Here is a 15,962-nt window from a genome sequence, read left to right on the forward strand (position 1 = left end):
ATTTTAAATACAACAATACTGTGTGGAAGAATCTCAGCCTGACCTTCACTCACATTGTTTTTTCATACAAAAGCTTAATGGCTGAGATGTCATTTTAAAGGGCATGATATGATAATCATTTAAACACGGGGTTAGTTTAGCGCACTTTGGGAAATAGTGTTGCCCATTTAAACACAGCGTAGATTAAAAATGTATATCTCACAAAACCGGGTGCAGCCCTCACATTGCAGCAACAGTTGTAGTATATATTACAACATGGATAGTAGTCGTCACTAGTCAGTATACAGCTTGGATAGTGGTATAGATTTCATATTCATTGGAATTAAGGTTGATGTCAGCAGTCAGCATCTGTTGCAGAAGGTCCCACAAAACAAAACATTCAGTAACTGAATCAATTTTTCCCTTAACAAATAATGTTATGTCACCCAAGGTTACACTTTTACATGCAGGAAACAATTCAAAATGCAAATAAATGAATAAATAAATGTGTTATTTCTTGATTTCAATAGTGTTTCTCACCTTCTTCATCAAAGTGGTGGCACCCAAAACCTTGTTTGGCCCCATTTTAGGTTATTTTGCAGCTGTGGTCAAGAAGAAATTCGAATTTTGGCGTAACTGTCTTAGTTAGCAAAGAACTATAGAGTCAACGGCTGATGATGTCATAGACGGGCGACAGAGCAATGTTTCTGTTTTGGTTCGTTAGCAATGACATTCTGTGGTCATATTTTACCATATTCTACCTATATTTAGATAATGATACTTTTCATTGACATAGTCAGAGACATTTAACATTGTTTTATTGCAGTTGTAGTTTGCAGTGGTGTTGGCCGGGTACTCGGCTTCCTCAGCGTTGGTCTACAAGCAAAATACTTCCGGAAAATAAGAGCAATTTAGGTTTAGGTCTCTAATAAAGAAAAAGTAAGACAGAAGTGCAGATTGGCTATAGTTCCCAAGATCAAAATAGGAAATGTACGCAAAAGAAGGCAAAACAGTATAAAAACAGTAGTTTATCAGAAGGTACTTTGTGTCTATAGGCAACCAATAACCAAACTGCACATTCCAATACATTCATTTTGATATGTCTAGAGTTTTGCCATAATATATTTTGTTTTTATTTCCAGAAATCTTTCTCTTGGAAGTGGACAAGCTGCATGCATGTAAAGAAAGTTTCTTAGAAACTACTACAAGCAGCTGGTGGTAAACCTCATGAAGTCCTACAAGGACTACCAGGACATGTACGTACATAAACTGAAGCAAAAATTCTATTTGGACATAAACCCAAATTTAGCGTATGCTAACTGAGGTTCCACTGTATAGTGAAAATGACTAGAAACACCTCACTTTGAAGTGTCAACATTTAGTGTAAGCAACGTTGTTATCGAGCACTTCTTGTGAAATATCAAACAAAATCAGTTCACTTGAGAAAATGGTTGCAAATATGCTTTCCATTAGTGACCAAACCCTTCCACTTGTATGAAAAAAGTCTTTTTGTCCACTGATGGGCTCCATGCCATGATTGTGCATAATGGTTGGCCGACACTAATAGCAGCTGCTGTGGTTCTTGTGGTGGCTCACAGGATGTGGCTCACTGCTCTATAGGGTTGCTAATGGATGGCGATGTGGCAGTTTATGATCACCGAGATCTTCTTTTTTTTTTTTTTTTTAAACATTCATGTTCTATTACCCACCCTTCTACTTTATTTCACTTACTTTGGACGACTGGCTCAGGCTTCTGTAGCCCAGAGCGCCATTGGTTTCTAATTTCTCCTCCTCTTGTTTTATTCATTTTTTCATTTTCACAGTCATCTATCCTGCCTGACCTCACCGTCTGTCTAAACTCTCCCACCTCCTTGCCCCTCTTCCATGTGCAAACGGAGCACTTCTATGCACACTGCAGTCGTGCCGTTGAGCCTTCAGGAAAAGTGAATATCTGCAGTTCTGCATGTTGCAAAACTTCTGGTGGGCGAGAGGTCCTGCAGCAAAGTGCTTGTTTATTTGTGTGTGCATGTGCACGACTATAATGACTATGTGTGCAAATGCATGCGCATTAACTCCTTCAGTTATGACTGTGTGTTGTGCATATTTGTGTTTGGTTGGTTTGCGCAAAGTAATCCTGATTATACTCACCTCCCAGTGTCCCATTTTTGGCGAACGGGAGGCGGGGATGTGAGAGGAAGAGGGTGAGAGAGGGAGAGAAAGAGAGAAGGGAGGAGAGAGATGATCTGCCACCACCATAAACACCCTTCATATGACTAACGGACAGCCAGATCACATCGTCCCCCCCAACCTCCCCAGGCGTCTGCTGCACTGGCAGGCCGGCGGCTCAAACAGCAGAAAAAAAGAGAGTATCAACTCAGCCTGCAAGAGGATTACACTTTTTGAGTGGAGAAACTGGCTCTTTCATCACACACATGCCACGTTTTTTACAGTTTTATATACCTCCTGCCTCCTCTTTCTTCTCCTTGCACTCCATTTGCCACGCTTGTTTGCATGGCAGCGTGTGACACGGCCATGTTTGATGTGTGTGTTACCTGCCTGATGAGAGCAGGGCTTGTAGATATAGAGGGGGGACTTGCAGGCCTTATTTTGCACTGTGTAGCATTGTGATCTATTCTCATAAAGGGCCATTAGCATTTAAAGTGCTCCTCAGCCTTCCTGCAGTCTATTGGAGTCAAAGCATTAGAGCCTCTGAGGACTGCAGATTATTCCTGAATCAGGCGCCTTTTATTCAAGGCTTCTTTCATGCACGTGGCCGTTCCCTACACAAATGAACCAGAGGATGAATAGGCAACCTGTTTTTCAACCACAACATTTTTGTGTGTAAGAGAGCTGGAAAAACAAAGAGAAGCAGCACAGGAGAGAGAAGCTGGAGTCCTGTTTGTTTGTTTGCATCATTTGCATTACGTGCATGACTCTGCGTGTCTTCACTGCCAGTTTGTGTGTGTGTAAAAATGAATTGCATATTTGCCCAAATTGGGTTGGTTTCACCGCCTTGTTTTTGGGCACCAGGCCTAGATGTCCTTCTGCAAACATAACCGGGCCAAAATGTACGTGCTCAACCTCTTGGTTGCTCACAAACACAAAGCTCCGGGGAACAATGCTGCTTGGCCTCTGCCAGCTTTCTCCTGAAAATGCTGTTGACACTCTCTGTGTTTATATACGCACTGCACATTTTTCCATATGCTGTCTTATCAATTTAACCAGGAGATGAAAAATAAGCTGTACTTTTTTTGCACTGCAGTGTTTGTGTCTGATAAATGATTCATTTGGTGAAAAGCGTGATCAAGGCCATGCCTGCAGTATCTATTTCAAGCTGCCGCTGACTCACCCAGGAGGCTGGCTCAATACCTGTAGCTCCCACCTCCCTCTTCTCTACAGCCAACTGTATTGTAGCATCCGCTAACTGTACATGTATATCTGCAGGGCATGCATGTAGCTGCAGTGTAAGCATGAATCTGCAGTATATACCCATCCAGCTGTTCAGTCTGTATCTATAGATCTATCGATCTGGGAATTATTTTTATTTCGAAACAATCCCATAGGAAAAGTATGGAAATTAAATTAAACTATCGCTATTATAAACCTTTATTAACAGTAAACAAGTAAAGCAAAGTTAAATAGTACTAACCGAGCATAAAACTACACATCCTTTGCTGATGGCGAGTCATGCTGTGTTGTTAACCATTCTTCATTTCAGAAAACAAATTAAAATTTCCGGCAAAAAACAAGGCAAAACATGTTTAAATTTCAGAAAACTCCTTAAAAAAACTTCCTCATTTCAGAAAACACATTGACAAACGGTGACACAAATTACCATTGCAATAACTGGAACGGGAATGCAATAAAGTCCAAATTGACAGCTAGGTCAACTAATTTTTTTGTTCATGACCGCAGGATCGTCGTTTCATGTTCTGGCAGAGCGATACTAATTAATCTAGTAGGAATATTGGCTGCACATGTCAACCCTGCTACTGGAGAGTAATTTCAAAGAATTGCAGTTGTGTTGTTTCCAACAAATTATGGGTCATATGTGAGACCCCAGGGAATAGAAAAAACAACACAGCAAAACAGAGAAACAATGTTTTTATGCAAACAAATTTGGTGTAACAACAAAGCTATACATATGTCAGTATGTCAGTACACCCTGGACTGGTGGCCAGCCAATCACAGGGAACATATAGACAAACAACCATTCACACTCACATTCATACCTATGGATAATTTGGAGTCGCTAATTAACCTAGCATGTTTTGGGAATGTGGGAGGAAATCCGGAGAAAACCCATGCACGGAGAGAACATGCAAACTTCACACAGAGTTGCCCGAGGAATCAAACTCGGGTCTCCCAGCTGTGTGGCCTGTGTGACAACCACTTTTTCACCGTGCAGTCCAATGTCAGTATTTCATGTTTTTATTTTGCGCACTCATATGTTGAAAAGTGATGGATGTACCGTTATCGGCTTTCATTCCTTTCAGTCCGCACTTTGCTGCAATCACTTTCCATTTTATGTGATTGTAATTAGTTTTGTGTTTTGTTAATGTGTTTTCTCAAATAATCATTTGTTTCGAGTTTCTGAAATGTTCATTTGTCTTCTGAAATGTCAGTGGTTTCCAGTTTTATTTAAGTGTTTTGCACTTCTGGGCCACCATACTGAACTCAGTAAACTTTGTGATGTATTTCCAGATTTGGTTATTGGTGACTTATTGATTATTTTTATTGTATTTGTACTAAGCTACAAGGACAGAGGTGTGTGTGTGTGTGTGTGGTAGACATGAGCATTTGACTCATGTTGGCTTCTTTAGACAGCAAACTAGTGGAGACTCAACTGAAGAACACTCCAAGTAGTGCACCAAATTAATCAACAATCAATTCCAAACAAGGAGATTCTTAACAGTCAGTGAATCAATGAATCTATTATGCCCATCCCTGGTGCTCAGCTGTTTAAAGTAATCCTTCAGGTGTTCACTCGGTCGAGATATGTGGAGGTATCATGCAACATAATTTATGTGACTTTTTGAGGGGAATTTTTCCTGAAAATTGTGTCCGAATTGCACATCTTCATGGAAATTGAATTTAAATGTTCCACGGCATTTGTGGTATTGGTAAAGACCTGCTCGGAATACAAACATGCACCCACACTGACCCCTCTGCAGTGGTGTGCGGTAATTAACAACCAGGGAGTCCATGCAGTCATAGCCGGCGGAATGATAAAAAGACAATTGGAGTTCTCTAAGGAGAAAGGTGAGATTGGGGGAGGACGAAGGGGTTCAAATGTAAGGCATAGCATATTCTTCACCTCGGGGAGCTCACATCCTGACCTGACTATCAATAGCCCTCCTCTGCTTCCTGTCCCCTCCTCCCTCTTTTGACAGTTCGGAAGGATCATTAGCATTGATCTATCGTGGGATACATGGGAGAGGCGATCCTCTACGCCTGCATTTTTATAGTCATCTCGTATCTCTATGCAGGATTGCCTCGCTTCTGAGATTCCTTTAGTTGTGCCTAATAGTGTCATTTCTCCCTTCAAGCATCAGCCGCAGCTGCTTGATGTTCCTATCTAAATGTGGCTCTTCAAAGCTGATGAATGTTAAAGAAAAAAGAAAGATCCAATCACCATTGAGCCTCTCTGCCCCACAACAGTGGAAGCAGATGGCACCCGTCTGTCGTGTGTTTAGGTAGCAGGGGGCCTGGAGGTGGTGATCAGCCAAAGAAAACAAGCAAACCCTTGACATGGCCACGGTCTGCCTTTCGGATGGATTCCAAAGCTTACAACATTTCAGCGGCTTCTGTTGTCCTTCCGATCATGAGGCTCCCGTAGGCTTGATTTATCAGGCAAGGAAATTGCCACTGGTAATTGCTTTTCGGCCGTCGGAAAGTGGAATATGTAATTATAGATGCAGGTATGGAGGAGGTGTCGGTGTGTGTGTGTGCAAGAGAGATAGTGGTTAAAAGTGTAAGGAGAGGAGGAAGCAGAGGGCTGATGGCTGCTTGATTACGTGTCTGGCCATCTGGACGGCTGTCATCGAGATGCTTAATCCTATTTACTGGAGAGCCTCTTTGTGTATTTGTGTATTTGTGTCGATGTGAAAGTGGCAGAAACTGAACGCACATGAGTGGGTGTGTGTATCACATTCCTTAAGTCACATTTTTGGCGAAGGCACAGCAGAACATGAACTATGGATGTCAAGTTGGAGTTGTCTTCTACTCATTTGGGTCTGGGTCCAGAGGGTACCAGTATGGGTCTGGATTTACGCTGTGGTTTAAGTGTCCCTTTCTACTTCAGTATCTGTATCTCATTTTGTCGGTCTATGTACATGTTCAGTCGTCTCTTGCTTCTTTATAGTTTGAACATCACACCCTCGCTCTATTGTGGTTTTTCACAAAGTAATGAATGAGTAATGAAGTAATAAATGATTGTTTTGTGGTTGAATAAGGCTTGTTATTACTAAACATTAATCATATTTACGCATATCGTACTTATTCTTAGCCTGAATCAAGACCCGTCAAGCAGAAATTAACTAAAATACTGTGAACTGTGATTGTAGTATTCTACAGTGGCCACTAGGTGTTGCTGTTCAGTGAAACAAGTGCCAAATGTGATGTACTAATGTTTCAATGATCTCACAACAGGCACAATAACAATGACCAAATCATCATAATAATAACACAAGCTTCTCATGACTATAACCCACGACAAGCAAAAACTCAACTCTGAACCACCGATGTCACTTCTTGTCCTCTACAAATGTGTAACGCTATTAAGGTCCGCCTGGGAAGACATTTAGTGCGACACAAAGGAACGGGAGTTTTAGTTACCACAAACCACATACAGAATAATTGGGCCACTTTAAAACATGTATACATTAAAGATGCTGAAACCAATCCATTGTAAGTCAATACTGTATATTCTAAGCCAGTGTTGATTACAGACATAAATACATCACATGGCATCAGGCTCATATTTAAAGACGTACAATCCATGCCTTTCAGTTGTCTTTAGACTGCCATGACACATCTAAGCTATGACACGTGCATGGGAGGGAAAAAATGGTGTCATGTGAACCATATAGTGTAAAATCCAGGCTAAGAAAGCATTCCCTGTTGCCATTGACCACTTCTTTCAATTCCACCAGGGGGACACTGAGGCACTGAGAGGCCAGCTGTGAAACAATCCCTTTGGTTGAACATTCCCAGGACAAAGGCTCAATTGGCCCAATAAGGAGGGCAGCAACTGTGTCCCTCCCATAGGTCTGTGCTCCTCAGCTATAGAGTGAGCACACACACACCCCAAGGAGGAAACTACCACTCGTATGTGCAATCTTGTCCAACCCACACAGTTTGGGATTATAGCCAATAATTCATTCCTCAGACATTTTGAGGAAGGTCCTTTTTTATTCCACAATGAAAGAGTCGTAAAGTCATGGTAATGATAATGGTTTTATTTCATTTCAACATGCATCAGATAACAATTGAATGCATCCCATAATCAGTTCTCAGTTCTACATGTCCAAAAGGAGTAGGAAGAAGCAAAGCTTATTAAATCCTACCCCTCCATCTGGTACTTTTACTATCAGTAACTGTTACATTTGTTCACTTCCTGCTTTCCTAATATTATTTATTTATTTATTTATTTATTTATTTATTTATTTATTTATTTATTTATTTATTTATTTATTTATTTATTTATTTATTTATTTATTTATTTATTTTACATTTTTGTTATTTTTTATTTTTGTCACGTATGAAAGTACGAGGTGATATGACCATACAGTGACTTAATGGGTACCATAGTAAGTGTCAATATAGTGATATATATAGCACATCATGACTGGTTCAAGACTCTTCATCCTTGTATTTAGCAAACATCAACTGCTTGTATTGTTTCTTGAATTGGCTCATCGTTGTGCATTGTTTGAGGTCCTTACTCAATCCATTCCATAGTTTGATTCCACATACTGAAATGCTATGGCTTTTTAACGTAGCCCTAGCAGTCCAAGTGTTTCAAATGTAGTTCTTCCCTGAGATCATATTTCTCCTCTCTTGTAGAGAAGTATTGGATGACATTTTTAGGTAATTGGTTATTTTTAGCCTTATGCATTATTTTACGTAGCTGTTTGAAGATTAACTATATCAGCAAGTTTAAGTATTTGCGATTTTAGAAATATTGAAGCATGGACCTCAACCCCATCAACCATTTGGAATAAGGTACACAATATTTGAACTGGAAAGTACAGTATGTAGTACCATGGGGGTATTCCCTTCTAGTGCAGTGGTTATCAACTGGTTCATATATATATATATAATATTTTAAGGGACTGTTTTCAATGCAAGGCTGAGATGCTGTCTCTTCTTGAGCGCTTTTCTCCAGCAGATATGATGGGACATTCAGTCCCCATTCTATGTTCTTTTTCTCCCATTAAGCTTGACAGTCACCCAGAAACATGGCATTCACCAATACTACAGACAAAAAAAATGAGGTGCATTCACAGGCAATAGGTCCTTTCATTATTATATATATATGTTTTAACCACTGTTTGTGATACATGAACAAATCATGAACAAATTGTTCCAAAATTGTTCCTCTCGCCCGAAGACAGCTGGGATAGGCTCCAGCACCCCCCGCGACCCTCATGAGGAAAAGCGGTAGAAAATGAATGAATGAATGAAATAATAACCCCTTTTTCTCACACTATGATGTCAAAATATTCCAATTGGTCGTGTACGTAATCGCAATAATTGAGTTAATTTAGTGAAGCTGCACGCACAACATGCACAGACCTGTCCGTGGCCCCACAATAAAAGCAGACATATCCAGGAGCATGTCGACACATCCCAGATCTGCCTCTCTAATAGTCGCTGCATTTAAACAATTACTGCTAACAAGTCCTTATTACCCTCGCTGCCCTGCCCCTCCTCTTGATCTTGGCTTCTAATTGCTGCTGCTGTTTCTGAGCAGGTCTCTGCATAGTTATTAGACAGGAATCATTACAAAGACACAAAACCACACTGGGAAAGGCACACAGTTCAATGCCACCTCCGCCATATACTTGTGTTTGTCGGCAGGGAGTATGCCGTGTTGTGTGTGTGCACTAGTGTGAGTCTTTTCAGTAACTCTCATGCTGATTGGGCGGTATGTTTATCCTCCTGTAGTGACGGCCTGTCAGAAACACAGCGAACCTTGCTGTGTGTCTGGCCGCCTACTAAATCACCTAATGACTAGCTAGCTGAGGAGAAAAAAAAACGGTGTTTTTAATGAGGAAGGATATAGTGGCCCCGCTGTCTTCTGTCTTTGCTTCTTTCTTCTCTTTCAAGCCGCTGCAGATGTGAAAGGCGGGGCTGAGGGGATGGAATTGGGGGTGTTTTGGGGGGGGGGGGGGGGGGGCAGTGGCTCTCACATCACCGCGTTTATGTGGAAGTCTTATGTTTCTCCGCTGACGGAGACAAGGAAGGATTCAAGCATGGCTGGATTTGACCCAGCACACTTTGACACGTTTATGCTTAGAGAAAACAGCTAGACTTGTTAAGAACGTCCCTGCATTGTGTCGACTTCCACAACAACCGCTAATCATTGACGTTAATTCCCAGCCACCGATTGGTCAACTTAAGTAACCAAAAAAAAAAAAAAAGTAACCAAAAACATCTGCACAATGACAGTTAATGCAGTTTCATGATCGTTTAAGGCAGGGGTCTCAAACTCAATTTACCTGGGGGCCACTGGAACTAGGGTCTGGGCAAGGCTGGGCCGCATCAGGTTTAAAAAAAAAAACAAAAACGCATTTATTAAAAACAGAAAAATATACAAACTTTTTCAGTGCTTTGGTTCCGATTTTCTACAATAAAAGCTCTGATAAAACATTCCACTGTTCTCAAATATCTTAATTTTTATTTTTCTGAACAAAATAAGATGAAAAATAAATTAATTAATCAAGAATAAAGAAAAGCAATCAATCAGTAATAAATAAATATAATAATACTAATAAAACGGCAATAATAAAAACTTAAGAAACCACATATAGTTGGTGGGTAGACAATTTTTTTTTTTTCAGATTAAAATGAACAAAGCATTATTAGAGCCCTGTAGACATGACAAAACACGACTATAGTCACATTTATACTTTTTTTATTTACAACATATTGCGCAACTGCAGGGTCTTGAGACACAAACTAGAGAGCTAGCGACATAAACGGTAGCCTTCAAGTTATTTCCTTTAAACTTAAATAGCCAAAAACTTACCACTTCCACACGGATAGGGAGGATAACTATTAACAGTTATTTAACCTTTAACATGAACATTAATCAAACGTAATAATTTTTTCTGGGTACATGATACCATACAGCATCCATATCAAACTTGCGCGGGCCGCACTAACATTACACATTAATCAAGGTGGGGGCCTCAAACTAGTGTCCTGCGGGCCACATTTGGCCCACGGGCCGCGTGTTTGAGACCCCTGGTTTAAGGGCTGCACGGTGGTGAGTGGTTGGGGCGCAGGCCACACAGCTAGGAGACCGGGTTCGATACCCACCTCAGGCGTCTCTGTGTGGAGTTTCATGGGTTTTCTCCGGGTACTCCAGTTTCGACTGTGATTGGCTGGTGACCAGTCCAGAGTGTACCGCGCCTCTCGACCGATGACAGCTGGGATAGGCTCCAGCATGCCCACAACCCTTGTGAGAATAAGTGATAGAAAATGAATGAATGATCATTTAAGAGGAATCCATGAAAAGACAAACATAATATTGTATACCAAATTGACTATTTTCAATTATTCATACCCAATGAGTTATTTGCAACTGCTCACACTGTAAGCTGGAGCCTATCCCAGCTGACTTCGGGCGAGAGGCAGGGTACACCTTGGACTGGTAGCCAGCCAATCACAGGGCACATATAGACAAACAATGATCCACACTCATTTTCATACAAACTGGAGTCGCCAATTAACCTAGCATGTTTTTGGAATGTGGGAGGAAACCGGAGTACCCGGAGAAAACCCACGCATGCACGGGGAGAACATGCAAGGTCTTCCTGACCGTGTTGGCCAACATGTTAACCACTTGCCACCATGCAGTAATAAAGAAACATTCATTCATTTTCTACCGCTTTTTTGCTGGAGCCTATCCCAGCTGTCTTCGGGCAAGAGGCGGGGTACACCCTGGACTGGTCGCCAGCCAATCACAGGGCACATATAGACAAACAACCATTCACACTCACATTCATACCTATGGACAATTTGGAGTTGCCAATTAACCTAGCATGGTTTTGGAATGTGGGAGGAAACCGGAGTACCCGGAGAAAACCCACGCATGCACGGGGAGAACATGCAAACTCCACACAGAAGGTGGAATTGAACCCCGGTCTCCTAGCTGTGAGGTCTGTGCGCTAACCACTCGTCCACCGTGCCGCCGTAATAAAGAAACAGTTGTTCTTTATTATTTGTGACGTGTTTTTTGATTGATTTGCAGTGTTCTCATTCATTTATCTTGTGCGTCTTTGCAGAGGACCTGCTGCCATTTGGATTTCCAAGTATTGACATGGGCCCCCAGCTGAAGGTGGTGGAGCGCACAAGGACAGCCACCATGCTGTGTGCCGCCAGCGGAATCCCCGACCCAGAGATCTCCTGGTTCAAGGACTTCCTGCCCGTTGAACCCGGCTCCAGCCAAGGTCGCATCAAACAACTAAGATCGGGTGAGAATTTAGATGACATTTTCGATCCAGCTTCTTCAGTGTTCCAAAAAGCAAGCAAACACTGCATTGCTATCATATAAAATCCCTGTTGCTCTAAATTTGGTGATTATCATGCTTTGTGATTATGATTGAGAGATTACATGCTCCTCTCTGACGCTGTGGGGATTTACAACCTTTTTCAGAGCCAATTTCATGAATTTGCTCGATTCTGGCGCTATGGGGGAAAAAAGCTGTTTTTTAATCAACATTTGAGACTTCCCCTTAAACGGGCATCTAACTAGTTTAACTATAGAATGTGGATTTCAACATGTCTCAAAGAGTCGTCAGATCCATGCTTTTCAAAGTGTGACCCAGTGAGCCTCCCTTCAGAGAGTATGATCCAGCTGGGGCTTCCCTTACTCCCAGAAAAATGATTTTCTGGAGCACATTTTGTGGTTGTGTTTTCAGCTCACCCAAGACTGTTTATTCTCTCATTGCAGGGAATGAAATAATATTTATTTTGCCTTTAAACATAAGTGAAGTTAGTTTAGGTGTTTTTTTGTCGTCTTCTTTGTCGGCCAACCTCACACAGGAGGCTTCTCTTTTTTGCTGATGTTCTTCTTTTGTATACTCATGCTCTATACTCATTCTACCAAAAGGATGAAAGAACGTTTGCATTCAGAATTGAAGGATGGATTGAGGGATGAACAATTTGCACTAAAGACAGTTTGCTCAGCTTTCTTTGTGAGACCACACAGTTTCTCCTTCTCCTGGAATAAGCAAACAAACATTCCTCAGCTATTTTCCCTCAGCTTGTCCTCAGACATAGTGAAAGTCACGGTGAGGCGAAACCATTTTGCTGTAGCTCAAGCCCGTGTTCCCTCCAACGCCAGTCTCGCTATCTCACTGTTGTCCGCCAACATCCTCCGCCGAGGACTTCTGCCCTTGTTCAACCTTTGGTCTGCAATTTTCATTTGTACTGTTTGACTGTAGCTCTAAAAAAAAAAAAAAAACCTATCTCAATGTTTGGGACAAACACAGCAAGAGCGTATATATGTAATAATATGACATAAGAAACCTGTTGCATACAGAAGTTCAAGTAAATAATCCAGACATGCTGTGTTCGTGAATGCAACTTAATGGTTGGTGGATAATGAGAAAGCATTGTGTGTTGGTGTGAAGAGGTAGCATTTATTCATTTAGCATTGATTTAGCATCCGATTTAGCACCACAACTATGTCTATCCATCCATTTTCTGTACCGCTTATCCTCACAAGGGTTGCAGGCGTGCTGGAGCCTATCCCAGCTGTCTTTGCGCAAGAGACGGGGTAGGGTGGGATAGGCTCCAGTATGCCCACAACCCTTGTGAGAATAAGTGGTAGAAAATGAATGAATGATCATTTAAGAGGAATCCATGAAAAGACAAACATAATATTGTGTATCAAATCGACTATTTTCAATTATTCATACCCAATGAGTTATTTGCGACTGCTCACACTGTAAACTGGAGCCTATCCCAGCTGACTTCGGGCGAGAGGCGGGGTACACCTTGGACTGGTAGCCAGCCAATCACAGGGCACATATAGACAGTGATCCACACTCATTTTCATACAAATTGGAGTCACCAATTAACCTAGCATGTTTTTGGAATGTGGGAGGAAACCGGAGTACCCAGAGAAAACCCACGCATGCACGGGGAGAACAAGCAAGGTCTTCCTGACCGTGTTGGCCAACATGTTAACGACTTACCACCATGCACATATAGACAAACAACCATTCACACTCACATTCATACCTATGGACAATTTGGAGTGGCCAATTAACCTAGCATGTTTTTGGAATGTGGAAGGAAACCGGAGTACCCGGAGAAAACCCACGCATGCACAGGGAGAACATGCAAAGTCCACACAGAGATGTCCGAGCACTCAACCATGTAATTTTTTTAATTTTTAATTTCTTAGTTATTTAGTAGATGTGGCCAAAGATGATATCAGTGCATGTTTTATTATTATTTTTTACAAATTGCAGCCAAGTCACTGCTTTGTAGAGTCAACGCTGTTGTCTGCAGCAGTTCTTTGCTTTTTCCAGTACATTTTTTGTACTTAATCATCCAGTCACCTCTTCTTTGCCAATAGTTGTTTTGGTCCTTTTTGCGGTGTCACCCAGACATGACATTCATTCACCAGTGCATGGTGTTGGGCCGATGAAACAGCATCAAGATAAATTGCACTGTAACAGACTTGTGTGTGTGGTTTAATGGGATTTCAACTCCACAAAAGCGCCACAGAGCTGAGCAACAAAATGCACTGTATAATGAACCAAACGCTGCAGTGAGACGCCTGCGAGGAAATCAATTACACCTGAGCGAGGTGCAAAATAGCGACGAGACACTATGTGGATGATGCTCCTTTAAGATTGCTTAAATGGGGGCACCTTCCGAGCGCTGCCTCTGATTTTGTAGACGGCTGCCAGCTCTTATTGGAGCGCAGCCAGGGGTGTGTTTAGGGACACGAATGTTGTTTTTCTTCTCTCGCCCTTTCTTTGTTGTTGTTTTTTTTTTCTTTCATTTTGTATTTTTGTATTCCTGTAGCTGATAAGAGTGAGGTTGAAAAATGATTTTGGAAAGAAATGCACACATCCATCCATTTTCTATCGCTTATCCTCACAAGGGTTGCGGGGGTGCTAGAGCCTATCCCAGCTGTCTTCAGGCGAGAGGCGGGGTCCACCCTGGACTGGTCGCTAGCCAATTACAGGGCACATATAGACAAACAACCATTCACACTCACATTCATACCTATGGACAATTTGGAGTCACCAATTAACCTAGCATGTTTTTGGAATGTGGGAGGAAACCGGAGTACCCGGAGAAAACGCACGCATGCACGGGGAGAACATGCAAACTCCACACAGAGATGGCCGAGGGGGGAATCAAACCCATCTGTATGGACTGTGCGCTAACCACTCGGTCACCGTGCAGCACCATGTTATACAATAACGGAAAATGCATTCAAACCAAGGCGAAATTTTAATGTTATTTTTTTCATTTTCGTTAACTGAAAAGCCAAGTTGGATGCTAACATCCAACATCCATGGGATGGGATCCAAGGGACTCGAACGCGGGTCTCACTTCTGTACCTCTGAGTATAATACAAAAATATATACTTCTGAGGGTGCATATGTGTCTTACTGTTCACCCTTAATGAGTTTGTAGAAACATACACATCCAATCCTGCTGGAGGAAACATATGGCAACACATCTCGCAATGGAGAGTTGAACTTTTCCTGACTTCAGAGCTCCATCTCTCTCTCTCTCTCTCTCTTTATTGTTTTCTTCTGCCATTTGCCTTCCCGTGTAGTTCAGATGTGAATGAGGTTTAAGCACGACAAGCTATCTGTCAATGTGTGACATACGAGACTGAGAGTGGTAGAGTTTACCTAAGCACAATTCCCAGCCTCCGAGACCCACAGCCTAGCCAGCAGATGGCCTGCAATATGGCCCCGGAGGTTGACTGCTGGGTAATAGATAGACCTGCCCTACGTAAGAATGCTGCTTGCTCAAAGGGGGTTGGCAAAAAAGAAATACAGAAAGATTTGAAATGAGTCATGATCTGAGAGACTTTTTTTATTCACTTTAGTTACTAAATTACATGGACAATGATTCAACCTTCTCAGCAACCCAAAAAGAGGCATGAATTCAAACGAAGGTTTGCTATTTTCATCATTTTACAAAAGGTTCCATGTCCAGAATTATTCATCGCCTTAATACCGATTAAGTGAATTTCCATGAAGTAGGATTTAATATTATTAAATAGAGTATTTCCGTAGCTAGAGCACAGAAAACCTGTTTATGACTTTCTAAATACATTTTTTACCATTATTAGACCCCTTTAGTCACCTTTACACTCATATTCTTTGTTTACAACACATTGCTCAACAGTAATGAGCAAGCTATGGCTTTAAGAACAGCATGCTCCAATTTATTTCTTCTCAACTTCAGAAAGGGTTTCAAACTGAGTGAGAAAGATGGACAAAATAAGAAGCCAAAAACCTACCACTTCCACACTGAATGGGAGAACTCATGTCAGACGTGCTATGGCTTATCCATGCAGTCATCACTGATACCTAATGACAACAATGCTAAACATGACTTCATTCAGGGGTGCTGGAGCCTATCCCAGCTGTCTTGGGGCGAGAGGCGGGGTACACCCTGGACTGGTCGCCAGCCAATCACAGGGCACATATAGACAAACAACCATTCACACTCACATTCATACCTATGGACAATTTGCAGTCGCCAAT

At 41.7% G+C, this 15,962-nt stretch overlaps 1 protein-coding gene across 1 annotated transcript in view; it reads left to right on the top strand.

Moving 5' to 3' along the window:
- LOC131126485 (receptor-type tyrosine-protein phosphatase S-like) overlaps window positions 1-15,962 on the top strand; it is a 90,428-nt gene that overhangs the window by 33,376 nt on the left and 41,090 nt on the right. Inside the window, exon 5 of the mRNA XM_058069090.1 lies at window positions 11,496-11,684. Within this exon, the coding sequence (XP_057925073.1) occupies window positions 11,496-11,684 (189 nt within the window). The remainder of the gene's footprint in view (window positions 1-11,495; window positions 11,685-15,962) is intronic.

Source organism: Doryrhamphus excisus, chromosome 3 (assembly GCF_030265055.1).
Source record: "Doryrhamphus excisus isolate RoL2022-K1 chromosome 3, RoL_Dexc_1.0, whole genome shotgun sequence".
Taxonomy (NCBI): domain Eukaryota; kingdom Metazoa; phylum Chordata; class Actinopteri; order Syngnathiformes; family Syngnathidae; genus Doryrhamphus; species Doryrhamphus excisus.